This window comes from Aquarana catesbeiana, linkage group LG03, assembly GCF_042186555.1.
Source record: "Aquarana catesbeiana isolate 2022-GZ linkage group LG03, ASM4218655v1, whole genome shotgun sequence".
In the NCBI taxonomy this organism is placed as follows: Eukaryota; Metazoa; Chordata; class Amphibia; order Anura; family Ranidae; genus Aquarana; species Aquarana catesbeiana.
Window position 1 is genome coordinate 75,696,867 of NC_133326.1, and position 22,108 is coordinate 75,718,974.

The following is a 22,108-nucleotide window of genomic DNA, read 5'->3' on the forward strand; positions in this document are numbered from 1 at the left end:
TCTTTCGTTTCTGTCTCTGAAAACTAGCGGACATGCTCCTTTTCTGGAACTGGCAGATAATCATTCAGAATGCCTCCACCCAGAGTATTACATTTTTCCCATTAATAAAGACCTTAGAAAAAATGTGTTACTCTGTGTAGCTAGTGAATTGATGCCTGGCCAGATGAACGTTTTATGTGATCAGTTACATTGGATTCATCTCCAACCCATATCTGGTCTACAGCTTCATGCTTAGTCATTGTGTTCCAGTACAAAAGAAAAGATGTGATTTACCTTTTGGGTTGAATAGTAGGTCACACGATTCATTGCAGTTGGATGTTGAAGACAGATCATAGGATCCTTCCACCAAGATTTGTATTGAAGTTTTTGTTAGATGTTCTGGAATTAAAGTATAAAATATAGAGTGGAGAGGGATTAGAACACCTGTCGGGTTTTTATTGCTTTCTATATTAAGTTGCGCTATGCTCTCATGTGAGTGAATACTAGCAATAAACCTTAATAATGCTAAATCACATATATATATATATATATATATATATATATATATATATATATATATATATATATATATAAATAAAGTGACTCCGTACATAAATAAAAATTGATTGATTAATTGATTAGATCATGTTTTAAATAATCCACTGTTTTAAGGTGATTTTCAAAACGTGAAATTAACACACGATACACCCAAGAGTCGTGGTTAAAAGAGATAAAGACCTCCACCTCTGCACACACTGCCGCTTACCGACTCCAAATGATCTCCTATTACAGGAGATCACACTCGCTTGTGGCTTAATACCCAGCCCGGGCCTTTTAAGAGATGGAACAGTGATCCCAGCGTCTTCACAGACTGTAATCTTTCAGGGGCACGTGTTGCCCATTGTTCCCCAAAAAGACATAAAATCTCCAGAGTCTGAGGCAGACGGGGCCCCAGGGTAGCTGAGCTGAGGGGCGTTGGGTGTCCACAAGGTAGCAGGGGTTAGGGGCAATGGAGGGCCCCAGGGTAAGAGGGCTCAGGGGCAATGGAGGGCCCCAGGGTAAGAGGGCTCAGGGGTGACAGGGGTCCCCAGGGTAGCAGGACTGGGCTCCCAGCACCTCTGTTCACTCCACAATAAACAAGTGCTTCAGGTCAAGCTCCCCTCCTCTCTTACTGCTTGTAACTAGTCACCCAGTGCTTCTAGATGGGGGGCCCTGTCCTCAGGGTTTTTATTGCTGCCTATGCCCCTGTTAGGGAGATTTACCCTCTATATTTGTTGTGTATACCATTATCATCAAGATTCAAAATAAAAGGAAATCCCAAATTGTGGGTTGTCCCCAGAACAGCAATGGAGAAAAAAACCTTCCATGGGGACACTAGTACTGGTGACAACCATAGATTCCCTCACTTTAGAAGGATTTCTTCTCACTTCCTGTTTTAGCTATAACAGAGGAAGTGAAGGGAAATTTCCCCAACCGGACACAGACGGAAAAAAAAACAGGAGTTATATCCCTCTCCTACTCTATCCAAATGAAAAAAAAAATTGTCTTTAGTTCTATTTTAAAGTGTAACTTCAGACAAAACATAGATAGATAGATAGATAGATAGATAGATAGATAGATAGATAGATAGATAGATAGATAGATAGATAGATAGATAGATAGATAGATAGAGATCTTTACCATCAGTGTGATAGACTAATATTGCACTTTGTGATTTTGGAGGACACTCTATTTGTGTTTTATTTTATTTATTATTTGTGCTGATTTTGCATGATTGTGCACATTGTTTGTTATATTGCACTTTATTGAGGGGAGTTCTCCGGGGTTCTCACCCATGCAGGGGGGTGAGGTGTCTCGGGGTAGTTCAATTGGAGAGGAGAAAACTGATTTTCAGTACTCTCTGGATTGGTATGTCCTCATTAGGGGCCTAGATTTCTGAGGTTCGGAGAGACCCTTGGATGGGAAACAACCTCCAAACTCTGATTACAGGGACTGAAGGGGATAACCCATCTGCATCAGAGTCCAGAAAAAGGAAAGGAAACAGTCAGCACCTGTCTGTGTGAGGTGGAGTAAAGCAGAGCACAGCTGAGTGAGCAATGTGGGCAGGCTTGTGGCTGAGACACGGCTGCTGAACTGTGGAGACCTCCTTCTGGGGATTCCTGAGGCAGACGGGAACTTTCAAACACCCTTTAATTTTGTTGCACCAACAATTTATGGACTTTTGTTTGCTGAAGACATTTTTCTGTTTGCCTATTCTTTTTTTTAAATAAAAATGACTGTTTGCTTTTACCAACATGTTTGAATGATGATCTGGAGCTCTTCAAGGTTGCAGAGGGGCAGCAAAGAAATTCTTGGTTTATATTTATTTTTTCATTGTTGTCTGTGTCTGCACATCTATTGCACTAATTCAGAAGTGTTAAAGGGTAACTCCACTTTCGCGGGGGAAATAAAATATAATAATAATATAGGATATACATTTGCCCCTCAGAAACATCATTTTCTGTTTGTGTGATTGGCTCACTAATTTTCCCAGAAGTCTACACTAAAATACAAAACAGATTTCAGGCATCCCTTGCAACAAAAATGTCATTTTTGGTATGATACTCCCTATAGGAAATTACATCTAAAGGGATGCAGACCCTGCAATTTTCCTCAGTTATAGCCCTGCAGGTGCTGCAGCTGATTGATAATTATGAAACCACTCCCATACAGATTTACTCATGGACACAGACAAACACACAGGGATTTCTTCAGAATAATAAAAGGTAGGAATCTTCAACAAAGTTTGTTAAAATCCTTGCAATGTGCATATATCATCCAGAGGGGAATACTTTTTCTAAACAAAAGTGGAGTTACTCTTTAAATTATTTAAAATCATGGAGGGCAAAGAAGAAGTCATGGAATACCCAAATGAGTGCAAACATAAAGCACGCTAAGAAGTCCATATAAGATGCATGCCAGGAGCTGACTCATTGCACCACGCTTCCCACTTTTTGAAAAATAACATATTTTTATCACTGGGCGATTACATAATGTGGGCCAAGTTAATATTTGGCATCCAAATTATCAGTTGTAATTGCAATGTTGAGTAATGTTGTTATTTAATTATTAACTCTTTGGCACATGAAAATTCTTCAGAGATGAATACAGTATGCAGCTATTATACAACGGGAGAAACATAAAGTACATCAGATCATATGGAATGAGCATAGATCTAATACACATTTGTTTTCTAAAATAAATTCCAATATTATTTACTTAGCTTTCCTCTACAAGAAAGCCTTATTAATTCTGAAAACAAATTTACAATATATACAGTGTGCGTATATATATATATATATATATATATATATATATATATATATATATATATATAATTTTATATTACTCTATTTTTTTTTGTATGCTGATAATTAAGGAACCACAAGAGAAGGAAGTCTCAGAACAGAGCACCAATGTTGCTGACAGTGACTGGTCCCCTGCACCTAATATGGAAAGGAGGAATGAAATGCCATTGGAAGAAAACTTTGAAGATTTACAATATTTCCCAAACTTTTATCAACTCATAAAGAGCCTTAATGCAGGTATATAATAAATAATAACTTATTTAATCCTATTCCTACACCATTGTATTAATCTTCATTGGAAAAGCATAGACTAGGGCTGTCCAACTTTTTGACCTTCCTGGGCCACATTGGAAGACCTGGCACCTGTCCACAGCTGCCAAACACCTCTATGTCACTGTTCAGCTGAACAGCAGCCCCAGCTCCAGCTGTGATACATTCCGCCAAGGAACTTGAGAAAGTCGGACCTGCCCCCAAAACCTGTTGCCATGATTACCATACTGATGCTCTCTGTTTACAGAGATGAAGTGGACAGAACGTTTCACAGCAACAATAAACAAAAAAATTTCAAAAATGTGGATTGGCACCAGAATAGTAATATAGGGAAAATCTTCCATTAGGGCACACACAGGTGACAACCAGGGATTGAAAACAGAAAAGAAGGAGGGCGCACCAACCTAGTGCATTACCACTAATAAACTTTAATGCAGCATAAAAACAGCAGAAATAATACTCACAAACGAGCTTGTATAACCAGCTTTAAAAAGGGCGCAACAGCGCTGTTTCTGTAAATCGACACACCAGGACCTATTGCCAAGAGGGTCAAATCGGTGCAAACGCTAACGCGTTTCGGGGGAGCACCCCTTTCTTCAGAGCCTAAGCGGGCAATGGGAACCAGAAACAGCGCTGTTGCGCCCTTTTTAAAGCTGGTTATACAAGCTCGTTTGTGAGTATTATTTCTGCTGTTTTTATGCTGCATTAAAGTTTATTAGTGGTAATGCACTAGGTTGGTGCGCCCTCCTTCTTTTCTGTTTTTTTTCTAGCTTGAATACCCATTGTTCAAAGGAGGGCTGCAAGACAGTAGGCATTACCTTTTTAGGCGGTCGCACCACATGTTTGGTTCATGGACACCTGAGCGCAGGAGAGATTGTTACTGTGACAACCAGGGATTCCCTCAATTTGGAGTGATTTCCTCCCACTTCCGGTTTTGCCTGTGGGATAGGAAGTGAGAGGAAATTCTCCCAATGGGACACAGGTGGCAAATGTATAATTGACAGGGTTATATCCCTCTCTTCCTCTATCCAAACTTAAAAAAAAATGTTTGCCTTTAGGTCTACTCTAAAGCTGAACTTCAGCTTTTGTTAGAGGCTAAGGCTACATACAGCATAGCGCACTGTGTTCTGGGTTGGAGCCTACACTTCCTGTCTTATACCTGGAACACAGTAGAGTCTATCTGTTCGCCACTCCATGATGATGTAACAAAAGTTAATTTAATGTTCTTATCATCCAATTTAATTAAATGTTTTGTTTTTTTTTTGTAAAAATTGGTACTACATTTAAAGCAAAACTGTCTTTACAAAATAAAAACTATAAAGCAAAACTGGTATACAATTACAGCTGCTGTAATGTGTTATAGCTTCTTTTTTATTTTTCATACCAGCATCTGAAATTTGGAGTATATTTTGCCAATGATTCCACATCATTATTCTATAATGAAATGCCCGTGTGACCTTTTGAAAAGAATGGGGGAGGAGGGGGGTGCCTATTATTTTTCAGATATTTGGTATTTGTAAAAAAAGTGTTTGGATTCCAAGCACTGTTAGCCACTTAGCACTGTTATGCCCCGTACACACGGTCGGATTTTCCGATGGAAAATGTGTGATAGGACCTTGTTGTCGGAAATTCCGACCGTGTGTGGGCTCCATCACACATTTTCCATCGGATTTTCCGACACACAAGTTTGAGAGCAGGATATAAAATTTTCCGACAACAAAATCCGTTGTCGGAATTTCCGATCGTGTGTACACAAAAGTGCCACGCATGGTCAGAATAAATAAAGAGATGAAAGCTATTGGCTACTGCCCCGTTTAGAGTCCCGACATACGTGTTTTACGTCACCGTGTTCAGAACCATCGGATTTTCCGACAACTTTGTGTGACCGTGTGTATGCAAGACAAGTTTGAGCCAACATACGTCAGAAAAAATCCTAGGATTTTGTTGTCGGAATGTCCAATCAATGTCCGACCATGTGTACGGGGCATTAGGCTTGATTCATATCTATGCATGTTGCTTTTGAGCGTTTCTGCAGTGCTTTTTGCATTTTTGAACACACGTTTTTGCTGAAATTTATGATTTGTGGGTTTTTTTGTGTTTTTTTTTTTTTTTTGGGAAAAATTGGTCGTGGGCAGATTAAAAAATGCAAATTCCAGCAAAATTGTACATGCTTTTCTGCAGCTTCTCCGTTCAAGTCTTTTAAACCAAAAATGCAAAAAAAGCAGCGTTTTCTGTTTTAAAAAAGTCTATGACCCTTCCCAAAAATGCAGAGGCACAAAAATGCATTGATGTGAACGTGTTCCATAGGAACACATGTTAAAAATAATGTCCTGCGTTTTTGCAAAAAGCATGTAAAAACGTCTTGGTGTGAATGGATCCTCATTCTAAAGGCAAAGGGTTTGTACCGGCACCTCATTATACAGGAACTTATATGATAGTGTTGCTTATAATTGTATAAGGTATGGCAAGATTACTTTAACTGTGCAGTGATTGATAATATATTGATAACATTTTTTTTAAAATTAGTAATTATATTTGTGTTTATAAATGTTAAAGTTTAACCTAATTTCCACATTTTCATCTATAGAAAATGATGCTAAAGAAAAGGAAACCTTAATAACCATAATGAAAACTCTTATTGACTTTGTGAAAATGATGGTAAAATATGGAACAATTACACCAGAAGAAGGAGTCAATTATTTAGGTAAGAGCATTTACATATACATACAAATTAAAACAAATGACTGCAACTGGAAAAAAAATAACAGCAAAGTAAAAAAAAAAAAAAAAAAAAACTTTTGCAGCATAGCATAACTGTAAATTATTTTACTTTATTAGGAAGAAATAACTTATATAAATGTTAGAAAAAGTAGAACTTAAAATTGCATATATACATTAATTTGTTGCTGCAATTTCAAAAGATATTTTCAGTCTTTTTTTAATTTTCATGCTTCATTAACCACCTCATTACTAGCATGTTTTACTCGCTTCTTTTCCAAACCATTTTTCAGTTTTTAGTTCTGTGATAGTTTGGCTGACAATTATTCGGTCATTCAATAGTGTTCCCAAATAAACGTTATATCATTTTTTTTAGACAAATAGACACAAATACATCCTTAACTTTATTTTGGTGTTTTTTAACCATTTGTTTATTTATTTTTTCACTATATAAACAAATACCCACAATTTTCCCTTTCATTCTGTTATAAAATATATCAATCAAATAGTTTTTCTTCATAAAGAAAATTTAATAAATGAATATGTTTTCTGTGGTAGGTGTCACACATGTAAAAGCAGAAGAAGGGTGTATACACTTTATGGAGGGAGGTGGTATATATTGTACAGGCAGGAGGATGTGTATACAGCGCCAGATTTACATCTCAGGAGCCTATAGGCAGAGAATTCTGAAGCTCCCCACCCCATAAAAAAAGACAGTAAGACCGACTTTTTTTTTCTTGATTAAATTATGAGAAAGGTCTAGGAAACTCAAAATTTCAGTAAAAAACACACTAAAGTGAATTTTAGGGAAAACAAATGCAAAAAACTCCCCAAATTTTGATACAATATAAAAGAGGAGGTTGCACTGAGTAAATAGACACCCAACATGTCAAACCTTAAGTTTGTGTGCACCCGTGAAATGACAACATACTTCAGTACCCTATATTTTCCATAGGTGATACTTAAAAAGCCCCCTATGGGCCATCAGTTTAGCGTTACGGAGGAGGTCTTGTGCTAAAGAATTATTGCTCTCACTATGTAACATGTGTAGCACAATCAACGTTTTCATGTGTAGGCCCCCCCCCCCTTGCATGCGTTTAGGTGTGTATATGTGGGGGGGGATAAAACAATTTTGGGGGGGATTTTATGTGCTTGGGTGTAACTTTATTTATTTATTTTTGTAAATGTTCTTGCTTGCTTTTTTTTTTTTTTTCAACACATGGGGACAAAAAGTCCTCTATGTGATGGTTTTTAGGTGACAGGTTCTCTATAATGAGACATGCAGGGTCTGGATCGCATTCCACATCTCATTTCCATACATGCCTTCCCTGTTATGCTAGCCGGGGAAAAAGGCAGGGTGACCCAGAAGTGACGTCATACACGTCGCTTTCCGGCTCAGCAACAAGAAGGGGAGGAGAGAGATGTGTGTCCGCTGTTCTCCCTCCCATCCACCCGCCGGCACCCGCCATGTAAGTCCCGGGCCCGCAGATGGGCAAGTGGAGTCTGGAATACATGGCGGGGGGCAGTGTAGGGGGGGGGCGTACTGGGTGTGCGTAGGAGCAATTGGATGGCTTTCACCTAACAGGCAGCAGTCTGCCTGTCACTTTTACATACATGTATATAGTGCCCATAATGCAGCATTTTCCTGATTAAGGTATTATAGGAAATTAGGGCTGAAACAACTAATGGATTAATTGACAACTAATCGATTATGAAATTAATCGATTACTATTTTCATAATTGAATCGGTCAGTAACATAATGGGGTTAAAAAAAGCTAAAATGAGTCCTTTATAGTACAAAAAGAGCAAATCGCTACTGTAAATATTGCTTTCACAGTTCTACAGTAAAAAAAATGAACCCCTTACATTAGTGATTATCTGCTTTTTTTTTTTTTTGTACTATAAAGGGCTCATTTTAGTTTTTTTAACCCCATTATATTACTAAACATCTTAGACCTGGTTCACATCTATGTGTTTTTTGGTGCTTGTTGCAGAAACGCACTATAGTTCATTTACATGGTTTCCTATGGGACACGTTCACATCTATGCTTTTTTCAGCCGCTGCATATTTGGAAAGGGTCAAGGACTTTAACGCAAAACTGTGCTTTTTTGGTTTAATATACTTCAATGGAGAAGCTGCAGAAAAGCATGTAATGTGTTTTTGCAGCAATTTGTGTTTTTTTTTAATCTGCTCAACGACAAATTGTCCCAAAAAAAATGCAAATCGCAGCAAAATCACGTGCGCAAAAATCACAACGCACAGCAAAAAGCACTGCAGAAACAGATCAAAAGCAAACTGCATAGGTGTGCACCGAGCCTTATGCTGGCCACACGGATCTATTTTCAGACGAGAATATTCAGACCAAAAAAGCTTTGTACATGTACATGTGAATGAAGGAATGTTGTTTGAAATTTTCACTTGTTTTTACCATTCTGTTTTTAAAACGAATGTAAATTTCTGAACGAAAACCACATACACTGTCTGAAAATTCCTTTCACCAAGAAATTTTCTATTTCCAAATTTTCCCGTCACTATGGTTGAAAATGAACGTCGATTTTACCCCACTAACGATTAGAAAATCGAACAAACGTTCTTAAAATTAAATTTTTTTTTTTTTGAAGGAAGACATTCGTATTTTTTAAATAAAAAAATGTGATCTCTGAGTCTGATATTTACAAGATTCACCCTTTAATAGTATATACAGTATATCTCCTCTAATAGTATATACAGTATATCTCTCCTCTAATAGTATATACAGTATATCTCTCCTCTAATAGTATATACAGTATATCTCTCCTCTAATAGTATATACAGTATATCTCCAATGTTATTCTCAGAGTGGATTAGATATTTTGCTCCCTAACCATATAGTTGGTTATTTATATTTACCACTGCGTAGAGATATTTTAGAATAAATTGCCTTTTTTTAAAACTTTACATATTAACTAAATTATACACCACACTTTTTTTTTTTTTTTTAAGGTTATTAACTGATTAATCGAAACAATAATCGGCCAACTAATCAATTATGAAAATAATCGTTAGTTGCAGCCCTATAGGAAATATAATGCATTATAGCACAGAAAGAAAAGGCCTGGTAATAAAGCGGTATTACAGGCGGGTATACAAGTGGTTAATCAGTTGATTCATTATGTAAGGCTGTAAGTCCTAATATTTGACTTTGACATGGAAAAAAAAAAATCCCATTTTCTTAGCTGTCACTTATCTTCATTCTACATTCTCTGCCCCTGAATATCATTTAATAACAGGCTGCTGTGGTCTGTATTTACCAATCCAGCATTTCTCATCCAAAGGCAGCACAGACTTTGCACTCTATTCATTCTGCAGAGAAAACATCTGCAAACTACTAGATCAAATAACAACTGAGTAATGCATACTGCAGAGATCAGGATCTTTACATATCACGTCTATTGATTTTTTCAACCCAGAGTATAATAGATATATGTAATCCAATACCATGAGCATAACGGGAAATATCCCACGAAGAACACTGTAGTTCTCGGCTGTAATATGGATCTGAATGACTTTAGGAAAAATTTTTGATCTCACAGCAAAATTTCAATGACCCCATGAAGGTTCAAGGTCTTTCAGATTCCACTTGTCAGGGTTTGAAAAGAAAATTGTGATGTGAACAATAATTGCCGGTTATACGGGCTGAATAACAGAGACGGGGATGCCCTTGTAAATTTTCCTAGCCTGTTTTATAACCTTGGTTCTTTTTATCGCCAAACAATGCATCTGCTTATAAATATTTATATGTGCTTGCTAAGCTATAGGTGTTAGCGTGCGTCTGTGGACGCCGTGCGCTGATATCTGATGCCCCGCTTTCTGCAGAGAAAAGAACCGTTCACTGTCACAATGGCGGCTCGGAGAACCTGAAATGGGAAGTACAGTATATTAAGCAGACAGGAGAATTGGAGCGAATAATAATAATACAATTGTGCTAGACACCAAATAGAACTTGTTAGCGTTGGGGATAACGTTTTTCCTACAGAACTTTTGTAATTTCCCAGGAAATTTTAATGGCAATTTAAGGTGATAATAAACCCTTATATAAGTGACTAGCCTCAGGTGATGCACAGTCATAGTAATAAACCCAAGAGCAATCATTTATTATATTGCAGATTACCAATTCTTAAATGCAATAGTTTTATTTTTTAGGCTTTCTTTCTTTTATTTTCACCTGGTGATCCTGCCAGTGAGTCTGTTTTTTTTCAAATTCAATTCTTTTTATTGGTACATTAAAGCTGTAGTAAACCACTGCAATATAAAAATTAATTAGCATAATGTGCTAAAATGCATCGCATATTAGCACATTATGAAATACTTACCTTAAAACTAAGCCCTCCAGTGGTGCACTGTCACCGCTGAGAGGGCTCCCATCTTCCCCCCGGTCTGCCTTCCAGGTTCACGGATGTCACCGGCTGCATCTAGGGTGAATATCTCCTAAACTATGTACATTTAGGAGATCATTTTACTTACAGTTAAGCCCTATTATAAGCTTAATTGTAGGTAAAAATCACAAATCAAACTTTACTACCACTTTAAGAAAAGAAATGAACAGCTGTCAAGCCCACATAGGGGCTAAAGCATCTGCATGAGACATAGTACAAAGCAAGGATACTAACGCAAGTTCAAACTTCCAAGGGGCAGACCGCTCAAGGTTGGTGTCAAGATTTGGGTAAAACAGGTCACATCAAGGGGCTAGCTAAAATAAAAAAATGAGGAGGAGGGGACAAGAGAGTATAAGGGAAAACAAATAGGGGGAAAGGTTGGGGAAGAATCCCCATAGACTCAGGTATACCCCAAAACAAGAGCCAAAAAAATAGGACAGGTTGGCCAGGTGGAAGAAGGTAACGCGTCATTAAGCCATGGCTCCCATATCTTTAAAGGAGGAGTACAGCCAAAGCTCGTTTGGCTGTACTTCTTCTGTGGATCACAGCAGTGCAGAACATTTTGCAGTCCTGTGACCCGCTTTCAGCAGAGATCGGGCTGAAGCCCCGCTGACGTCACAGAGCAGGTCCAGGCTCGAGAAAGATCGCGATCATATGGTCAGAATCCACCCACATGCCTGGACCGGCATCTGGCTCAGCCTCTCGGCGAGGCACTGAGAGCCTGAGCCAGCTGCTCCCGTCCCCTCCACAGCCCAGCACTCCAGAGAGCCAGGTGGGGGGCAGAGTAGACACCGGTGAATGACAGCCACCAACTCTCTTCTCAGGGAGCTCTGAGAACTGAGCGATTGGCAGTGTTTCATTGCTCGGTTCTCAGCCTTAGAGTAGGAGGGGGACACATGCAGAATCAGATAGATGCTGCATCCTCCTAGGTAAGTGTGATTCTAAAGTAAAACAAATTCCCATACTTCTCTTTTAAGAATTCAGGTTGTGAATCAGTGTAAGTTTGTTGTTTTTCAACAGAACAAGCTGTCTTGCAGCTGTGGCAATTAGAGGGTTTAGACAAATCATATACCACTGACAATGAGCAACTTATTTAGGTAAAACCTTTATCCCAAAAGCAACACAACTGTTGTTACTGTAACTGGTTAAAAGTAAGTGAAAAACTGAGCTATTAATCAGAGTTACATATAAACATCAAAGAGCAGCAAACTCTACTGTGAGATATAGCACATCCCAAATAAACGTTCATATACAGAGTTGTGCTAATAAAACACCAGTGATAAAAAGTCCAAATGTGATGAGAAGTAAAGGATTCTTTAACGATATCCACACCATCCGCCGACTTAAAGTGTGTAATCCCTCAGCTGTCACCATCGTAAGTAAAAGTGCTCGTCTTACCAGCTAGTACGGAGCTCCTATCACGGAAGGTCAGTAACACTTGTGACATCACCGCGCTTCTCGAATCCCGGAATAACGGCTGTTGTGATTTAACCGGCCGGCTTATATGATTCTAATGCGATTTTACACTATTCTTGATGTACTGTAAGTGCAATTACCTATGCTCTGAATAAAGTTTTTAAGGATCTCATACTATGGCGAGCCTTTGATATTTTGGGGAACTTCTGTGACAATGCCACCTGTATGGTGGATCCATATACCTTAAGAGCAGTAGTCTCAAACTGGCGGCCCTCCAGCTGTTGCGGAACTACAAGTCCCATGAAGCATTGCAAGGATGGCCGTTACAAGCACAACTCCCACAGGCAGAGGCATGATGGGACTTGTAGTTCCACAACAGCTGGAGGGCCACCAGATTGAGACCCCCTGCTTAAGAGGTTTCCTGGATGGTAAAGGCCCTGGCTGGGTTTAGAGCCACAAGTGTCACTGACCTTCAGTGATAGGTCCATGCTAGCTTGTAAGTTTTATGGTGGTGGTGATAGCTGAAGGATAAGGCCTCGTACACACGGTACGAAAATCAGAAGGGAAAAGTCATAAGACGAGCTGTCTGCGGATTTTCGGATCGTTAGTACGGTGCTTTCGACAGCCGATTTGACTTTTTTGTCAGACAAAAGCTGGATGTGCAGAGTATAAAATATTTGTCGGATGTGAACTCAACATCTGATTTTCGGATGGTCAGTACAGAAATCGTCACACAAAAGACGAAAGTACAAACACACATGATCGGAATCAAGGAATGAGCCGGAAGAGTTCAGTCTTGTAAACTACCGTTCGTAATCTAGAATTACAATCGTGACGCAGCAATTGATGAAATGTCGAAATGCAGCGCACATTCTCATCTTCTTTAATAGGATAATAATGAAGCTGCTTTGCTGGTGATACTGATGTAGTTATGCCAAACGTATTTTAAAAGGCTTTTGATTTGTACGATCCGAAAATCCCGAATCAACGCTCACCAAACTTCTACTGACATGAAATTAGCAGAAGGGGCCCAAAGGGTGGAGCTTGAGAAAAGAACTTCCTCTTTATACTCTCATAGATCTTCACTACGTTCGTGTTTGTCAAACGACAATTTGTGGATAGTTAGTATCCTAGACAAAATCCTGCATATGCGCTTTTGACAAAAATCAGACGCTCGGATGTACAACAATCAAACCGTGTGTACGAGGCCTAACACACTTTAAGGTGGCGGATGGTGTGGATATCATTAAAGAATCCTTACATCTCATTACATTTGGACTTTTTATCACTGGTGTTTTATTAGCACAACTCTGTATATGAACGTTTAACTGGTTGAAAGTGTTAACTGAAGTTTGGCTTCAATTTGTTTAGTATATCTAAATCTTCTAGTCCATCTAATGCCCCGTACACACGATCGGACGTTGATCGGACATTCCGACAACAAAATCCATGGATTTTTTCTAACGTATGTTGGCTCAAACTTGTCTTGCATACACACGGTCACACAAAGTTGTCGGAAAATCCGATGGTTCTGAACGCGGTGACGTAAAATACGTATGTCCGGACTATAAATGGGGCAGTAGCCAATAGCTTTCGTCTCTTAATTTATTGTGAGCATGCGTGGCACTTTGTGCATCGGATTTGTGTACACACGATCGGAATTTCCGACAACGGATTTTGTTGTCGGAAAATTTTATAGCCTGCTCTCAAACTTTGTGTGTCAGAAATTCTGATGGAAAATGTGTGATGGAGCCTACACACGGTCGGAATTTCCGACAACAAGGTCCTATCACACATTTTCCTTCGAAAAATGTACAGGGCATAAGACTACCCTCCCTCCAGACTGACATTGCTGTCCAAAGGTGTCTCTGTTGCTCCTTCAGAGTGTGGACACTGTAATGCCTCGTACACACGATCTGACATTCCGACAACAAAATCCTGGATTTTTTTCCGATGGATGTTGGCTCAAACTTGTCTTGCATACACACATTCGCACAAATGTTGTCGGAAATCGAACGTCAAGAACGCGGTGACGTACAACACGTACGACGAGCCGAGAAAAATGAAGTTCAATAGCCAGTGCGACTCTTCTGCTTGATTCTGAGCATGCGTGGAATTTTGTGCGGCGGAATTGGGTACACACGCTCGGAAATTTGAGAACCTGCTCTCAAACATTTGTTGTCGGAAATTCCGACAGCAAATGTCCGATGGAGCATACACACAGTCGGAGTTTCCGACAACAAGCTCACTTCCAACAATTGTTGTCGGAAATTCCGACCATGTGTACGCGGCATAATACAGGAGGTGTGTTACTAGACAGATCATCAGGTGAAAACGAACCCAGCTACCACATCTGATTGGTAAGCTGCAATATATTACACTTTTGGCTTTGGGCTTTGGGTTTAATACAACTTTAAGGCTGGGTTCACAATAGCTGTGGTGGCGGCTCATAGCAGGGGGTCCGGTGCGTCCCTGTACACTGTTTTAGGTGCGAATCAGGTCCGAATTTTTGGCTGAATTCGCACCTGAAATAGAGCCAAAGCCGCACAGGATCCTTTTCCAGTGCGCTCCGTGGCCGCTCCGGAGATGTGTGAACTGGCTCCATTGAGAGCCGGTTACAGTCTTCTGTCATGCGAATTGGATGCTGCAAAAACCGCATCCAATTCGCATCAGTGTGAACCCAGCCTAAATCTTCCTACATGAGCTGAAACTGTTCATTCGTGAATCACTTGGGCCGTTAATTAATTTAATTGGCCATAATAATAATTTATTCTGACCACTGAACTGAATTAACACTCAAGTACTAAATGCGCCTAGCGCTTAGGCGCATTTAGGTGCATTTACATGCGTTTAGGCACGTCAAGAATTTTTTCTGCTAAAACTCTGCAGCTCCTGGAGACACTGGCTGTGTTTTTATTTTTTTTGTTCTGCCTCTAAATTCCTCTAAATGCCTATGTGTGCATGGACACATAGGCTAACATGCAGCTGAGTATAGAGGCAGGAAGAAAAACGCCCCTAGAACTAACAGAAAAAACATCCAATGTGGATGAGGCCACAGTATCACATGATACACGATCGGCTTTTCCGTCGGGAAATGTGTGATGACAGGCTGTTGGCGGAAAATCCGATCGTTTGTACGCTCAATCGGACAATTGTTGACGGATTTTCCGCTAACAAATGTTGGATGGCAGGATTTCAAATTTTCCGTGGACAAATGTCTGTTGTTGGATTTTCCGATTGTATGTACACAAGTCCGTCATACAAAAGTACAAACACGCATGCTCGGAAGCAAAGATGAGCCAGAAGCCGGTCTTGTAAACTAGCGTTCATAATGGAGAATTCATGACGTGGCAAATTATGAAATCTCGAAATGTCTTTAATGGGATAATAATGAAGCTGCTTTGCTGGTGATACTGATGGAGATAATGCAAACAAATTTTCAAAGGCTTTTTTTTTTCTAGTGATATCAAGAATAATATTATACTTTTTTTTTGGGTTACCACAACACCATTATCCTGTAGTTTTTAGGATCAAAGATACAACTATGTTGGTGTCCCTTGTCAATTTTACATTGTATTTTTTAAAATTTCACTGCCTACTCCCAAACTGACATTTGAAGTAAGGACCCTTTCACACTTGGGCGGGGGGCGGCGTCGGCGTAGGCGGTAAAGCGGGGCTTTCCCATCGGTATTCGGCCGCTAGCGGGGCAGTTTTACCCCCCGCTAGCGGCCGAAAAAGGGTTAAATACCACCGCAAAGCGCCTCTGCAGAGGCGCTTTGCCGGCGGTATAGCCACGCTGTCCCATTGATTTCAATGGCCAGGAGCGGTGAAGGAGTGGTATACACTCCGCTCCTTCACCGCTCCAAAGATGCTGCTAGCAGGACTTTTTTTCCCATCCTGCTAGCGCACCGCTCCAGTGTGAAAGCCCTCGGGGCTTTCACACTGGAGACAAAGCAGCGACACTTTCGGGTCGGTTTGCAGGTGCTATTATTAGCGCAATAGCGCCTGCAAACCGCCCCAGTGTGAAAGGGCTCTAAAACACATAGCCAAGTAATATTCTACACAATTTTTTGGGGGATTTTTTTAGATTATTCTCCTGGAATTCCCGCAGCAAAGGCATATGACATAATTGGTCACGATTAATAATTTTTGGTCCAAGAACTCCTCCTCCTCCTGCTCCTGGACTGGACTTGAGTCAAAGCAATAACTCCAAGGCCAATAATAAATAACACGTTATCTCCTCCGATTCCTCAACATGTCCGGTTGACGAACGGCCGTTCAGAAATGAACTGAAAATCGTGAACTGAAAAGCGCTAAATGAAAAGCGCGAAATGAAAAACGCGAATCAACACTCACCAAAGTTCTACTAACACTTAATTAGCAGAAAGAGCCCAAAGGGTGGCGCTAAAGAGCTGAAAAACCATGTAGTACGTCACTACGTTCCTGTTTGTTGGCCGACAATTCCTTGCCATTTGTATGCAAGACAAATTCCAGGCACACGCCTTCGGACAAAAGTCAGAGGTTTTGTCTGCGGAAAATCCAATCGTGTGTACGAGGCTCTACATGCAGGTGAGTTTACAGGCAGGAAGAAAAATGCCCCTACAAGCAGCAGAAAAAACATCCAGTGTGGATGAGGCCACAGTATCAATTGATATAAGAGTAGGGCATTGATGTGCCAAAGCCTGCGTTTAGCCCTAGATTTTGGATTAAATTCAATCTTGTGAAAGATTTATGGCTGAGAGACCCAGGTTTATGTCTGGAATTAGAAATAAAATCAAACACCTAATTTGTATAAGGATGTGTTCCCTTTTTTTAATTACTGACCTCCTTTCTCCTTAGAAAGCAAATAGAGGCCACTTAGAGCCTTCACCTGCCAAACTCAATTACTACAGAGTCTGTTGGCTGTCTCTTGTGTCTTGGAGAGCCCCAAGCAATTATTATTTTTCACAACCTCAGATACCTCCTAGACTGAGCCTCCTGAGCGTTAATATAATAATGCAACCAACACTACCTTGGCTGCAAATATTTTTCTGAAAAATAAATACCATCCATAGCCATTGGGCAAATATAACGTGCATAAATTAGTAACTATCATTAGTAAATCTTCATGAAATAATAATCTTTATTTGTAGCTACATTGTAAGATTTAGATGTTTTCTTGATTTTAAAATTGAAACCATTTATTCAGCTACAATATATTGCCCATGTATGGACATTTGTCGTATTTTTTACGTTAACAGGTTTCAGTGTAAAAGAAATCTACAAAAAGGGTAGAAAGCTGTCTAGGAAAAATAACCCCGAGTCCATTATAGTGGAAAATCAGAAACAGAAAAAAGTATATGATGCTGTAATAATTTAGTATTTGGATTTTTTTTTATGTGTATGACTTCACATGGAACTCCGCCTTCGACTAAAAACTTACTATATTGTTATAGTATGTGCTTTGTCCCACCAGCCACTGGTGAAACCACAGAGCAAAGCAGGGGATACACTGGCCAACACGCCAGGGCTGTCTTAATGCATGGGCCGCCTGGGCACTGCCCACAGAACCCAGGTGCTTGGGGGCCTCATGATAATCGTGCATTAGGCTCTGCCACTATAGTCCAACAGGAGGCATGACAGCAGTATCACTCACTACTCCACTAAAGCCTCATACACACAATCAGATTTTCGGACAAACGTTTGTCCATTTTTTGTTGCATGCTAGTCTCATATCAAAAGTAAAGAGGTTACTCACCATACGAAAATACTCGTACTACAGAACTTCAGAAGTGACGTAATGTGTTGAATAGTTTTGTATGTATTCTTTCGTTTTTTGAGCATGCGTAGTCTTGCTCTTATGATTTTTTTCGGAAGAAAACCATACTAATTAAATGAAAGTTGGATGTTGTGTTCACGTACAACTAAAATTTTATAGCCTGCACATCCAGCTTTTGTTGTACGTAAAAACCGGAATCAGCTGTCGAAAGCACCATACTAACGATCCGTAAATCGATCGATCAATTTCAGTACAACCAGCCCCGTCAAATTTTTTCCATGCAATCACTGCCGGTGGATAAAGATGCTAGCAGTAATCGTGTTCTGCCGGCAGGGATGGCTCCCTAGATGCATCAGCAAGCCACAAGGAATTATTTCTAAATTATTTATAGAACTGTATCAAGCAGTAAGCTTCAAAACAACTTTGCAAGCCATATATATAATAAAGTTTTGACCAAACCCATGCTATACTTTAATCATCTATATTACTAAACATTCTATTTTATTCAGCACATGTAAAGTGTCAACCACATTAGTTACTACCATGATTGTTATGATGCTCTTGAGAATTACACCATAACATTATTACTGTCCACCATGACCTGTCAAGGCATGAACTCCACTAGACCTCGTAAGGTATGGTGTGGTATCTGGCACCAAGCCGTCAGTAGCAGATCCTTGAAGTCATGTAAGTTGTGAGGTAGGGTGGGGTCTCCATGGATCAGACTTGTTTTTCCAGCATATCCCACAGATGCTTGAACTCGTTGTGTTTTGCAAACTGTTCTCAATTACATCAGACCAGGTCACCATCTTCCATTGCTCTGTGGTCCAGTTCTGATGGTCACTTGCTCATTGTAGGCGCTTTTGGCTGTGGACACGGGTCAGCATGGGCACCCTGACCAGTCTGCGGCTACACAGCCCCATACACAACAAACTGCACTGCACTCTGTGTTCTGCCACCTTTCTCAGAACCAGGATTAACTTTTTCAGCAATTTCAGCTACAGTAGCTCATCTGCCACTTTTGGTAGATCCAACTGCAGACCAGGAACATCTCACAAGAGCTGCAGTTTTGGAGTTGACCCATTTGTTGAGCCATTACAATTTGGCTCTTGTCAAAGTTGCTCAAATCCCTATGCCAGTTTTTCTGTTGTCAACACATTAACTTCAGGGACAACATGTTGGTGTATATTAGCCATCACTAAATGTTGGTCCGCGGTCCGAGCACGACCTGCGCGGCGCTCCTGCCTGTGCCGCCAGTGTAGTATCAGTCATTGGCTTGCTGGGATCGCGGGTTTCCCAGCAACCAGTGATATCACGTGCGTGTGCCCCGCCTCCTGCTCCTGACCACGGCTCTCGCTCTCAGTCCCGTTGGGGTGTGATGTCACGTGCGTGCCCTGCCCCCCGCTGCTTGCGGCTTCCTGCTCCTGCCTCTCACTTGCGAGGTATGTCTCGGAGCTTCTGCCCCCATGTAGCTTGCCGAATGTGCTGACTCCTGACCTAAAGGTATGTGGGGCATAATTTGTTAAGGTGCACACTGATGGGCAGAATTTATAAAGGTGCACGCTGAGGGGCATATTTTGTTAAGGGGCACACTGATGCCCATCAGAGTGCCTCTTAACATAAAATGTGCCCATCAGCGTGCCCCCTTAACATAATATGTGCCCGTCAGCGTGCCCCCACTAACCTATGTGCCCATCAGCATGCCCCTTTAACATAAAATGTGCCTATCAGCATCCCCCTTATTTTATGTTAAGGTTCACTCTGATGGGCACATTTTATGTTAAAGGGGCATGCTGATGGTCACATTTTATGTTAAAGGAGCATTCTGATGGGCGCTACAAAATGTGCCCATCAGCATGCCCTTAAAATAAATGTACCAATCAGAGTGCCCCTTAATTTGAAACAAGGGGCATGCTGATGGGCACATTTTATGTTAAAGGGGCACACTGATGAGCACGCTAATGAGCACATATTATGTTAAGGGGGCACGCTGAGTGGAACATATTATGTTAAGGGGGCACGCTGATGAGGACACCTGATGTGATGGGGACACCTGATGTAAGGGTACACTCTGTTGGGAACACCTGATGTAAGTGGCAGTGTAATAGGGACACCTGATGTAAAGGGGCACTGTAATGGGGACACCTGATGTAAGGTGGCACTGATGAGGACACATGATGTAAGGTGGCATTGTAATGGGGACACTTAATGTAAAGGGGCACTCTGATGGGGACACCTCATGTAAAGGGGCACCGATGGGGACACCTGATGTAAGGTGGCACTGTAATTGGGACACCTGATGTAAAGGGGCACTCTGATGGGGACACCTGATGTAAAGGGGCACTCTGATGGGGACACCTGATGTAAAGGGGCACTCTGATGGGGACACCTGACGTAAAGGGGCACTCTGATGGGGACACCTGACGTAAAGGGGCACTCTGATGGGGACACCTGATGTAAAGGGGCACTCTGATGGAGACACCTGATGTAAAGGGGCACTCTGATGGGGACACCTGACGTAAAGGGGCACTCTGATGGGGACACCTGATGTAAGGTGGCACTGTGATGGGGACACCTGATATAAGGGGATACTATGATGGTGGCAACTGATTTCTGTGGGTAGTCTGATGGGGGCACCCAATGTAATAAATTACTTTGGTAGGGGCACCTGATGTACGGGGGAACACTATTGGGGACATTTACATTTACAAAGTATTACCAGAGTGTGTGGAAGAAACAGTAAGAAAAGCACCAGAGAGTGTGGCTTGCGCCAAAAAATGAAAGAAGACGCGTATAATCTTTCATGGCACAGACTTGTGATTTGGACCTCGGCTGGAAAAATTATTTAGTTACCGGACCTCCTTGAATTTTATTTCGCTACCCCTGATGTATACTACTGTATCACTTTTTCTCTAAGATGCATTGCATAACATTACCTAATCAATTAACCATTAAACCTATATAACAGGGGTGTCCAAACTTTTTTCAAAGAGGGCCAGATTTGATGAAGTGAACATGCGTGAGGGCCGACCATTTTGCCTGACATTCTTTGAACCATTAAAATTCGGTCTAAGTGTGTTCGTCCGAGCGCTAATACACTGCCCAACAAGAATTCTCTTGCCTTTGTGGCTGTGTGTGAGCTCGGGCGTGTTACATGGATATAAATGTATATCTCTATCTTTTGTGGCCCCAACGAATTCCCGAGCGCCGCTCAGGACTAAGGATGAGCTTGGGCGTGTTATTTGAATATACCGTATTTATCGGTGTATAACACACACCTTCACACCTTCACTGTGGGAAGTTTCAGGAAAAAAATAAAATTTTGAATAAAGAACTGTGAAGCAAAATAAAGGTCAGTGCCCATCAATTGCAGCCTCACCATTGCCATTAGTGCAGCCTGATCGATGCCCATCTGCAGCCTCGGAGGGGAGGGGGGGGCGAGCGCCAACAGATTACATACAGGAGAATCTCCTGTTTTCACGTCGGCCTCTTTAATACAAGGTCCCGCCTCCTATGATAGACAGAACAGTCATCCAATGGCATCCTAGGAGATGGGACTTCCTATTACAGACGCCGCCGAGTAAACAGGAGATTCTCCTGTATGCCGCTCGTCCCGTCCCCTCCCTGGCAGCCGGACTTTGGACATGCCTGCTATATAATATAGTTATAACTAAAGGGAAAATCTTGCTTTGGTTTGGAGAGGAGAGGGATTATAACACCTGTCAGGTTTTTATTGCTGTCTGTGTCCCTGTTAGGGAGTCACCCTCTCTATTTGTCCTGTTTACTGTTATCACTGATTGAAAGTGAAAGAATATTCCTAATTTTGGGTTCTCATCAGAACATTAAAGCGGACCTTCAATCATTTCACTTTCCATCTATTAAATCTTCTGCCCTTGTTGTTTTAACTTTGGATAGTAAAACATTTTTTTTTTTTTTTTTTTTGCCAGTAAATACCTTATACAGCCCACTTCCTGATTCTTGCCTGTTCATTAGCCTAGGCTTATGACATCATGCACAGCTCTCTCTCTCACTCTTGTGAGAGTTTGCCAGGAAGGGATGGGGGATGAGTCATAAGAGGGCCAATGAGAGCCGCAGAGCTGGAGGTGTGCCTCTGTGTGTCTGTGTAAATCCAGGAAGTGAACAGGCAGCAGCTTCAGCTGCCCAAAGTTAAAATGGATGCAGCCAGACTTAGTGGAGGGAGAT

The 22,108-nt window shown here is 41.0% G+C and overlaps 1 protein-coding gene across 2 annotated transcripts in view; it reads left to right on the forward strand.

The window, feature by feature from the left end:
• SCG3 (secretogranin III) overlaps window positions 1–22,108 on the forward strand; it is a 71,143-nt gene that overhangs the window by 27,278 nt on the left and 21,757 nt on the right. For both annotated transcript variants that reach the window (XM_073618709.1, XM_073618708.1), the window contains exons 7-8: window positions 3,398–3,563; window positions 6,184–6,300. In XM_073618709.1, coding sequence (XP_073474810.1) covers window positions 3,398–3,563; window positions 6,184–6,300 — 283 coding nt within the window. The remainder of the gene's footprint in view (window positions 1–3,397; window positions 3,564–6,183; window positions 6,301–22,108) is intronic.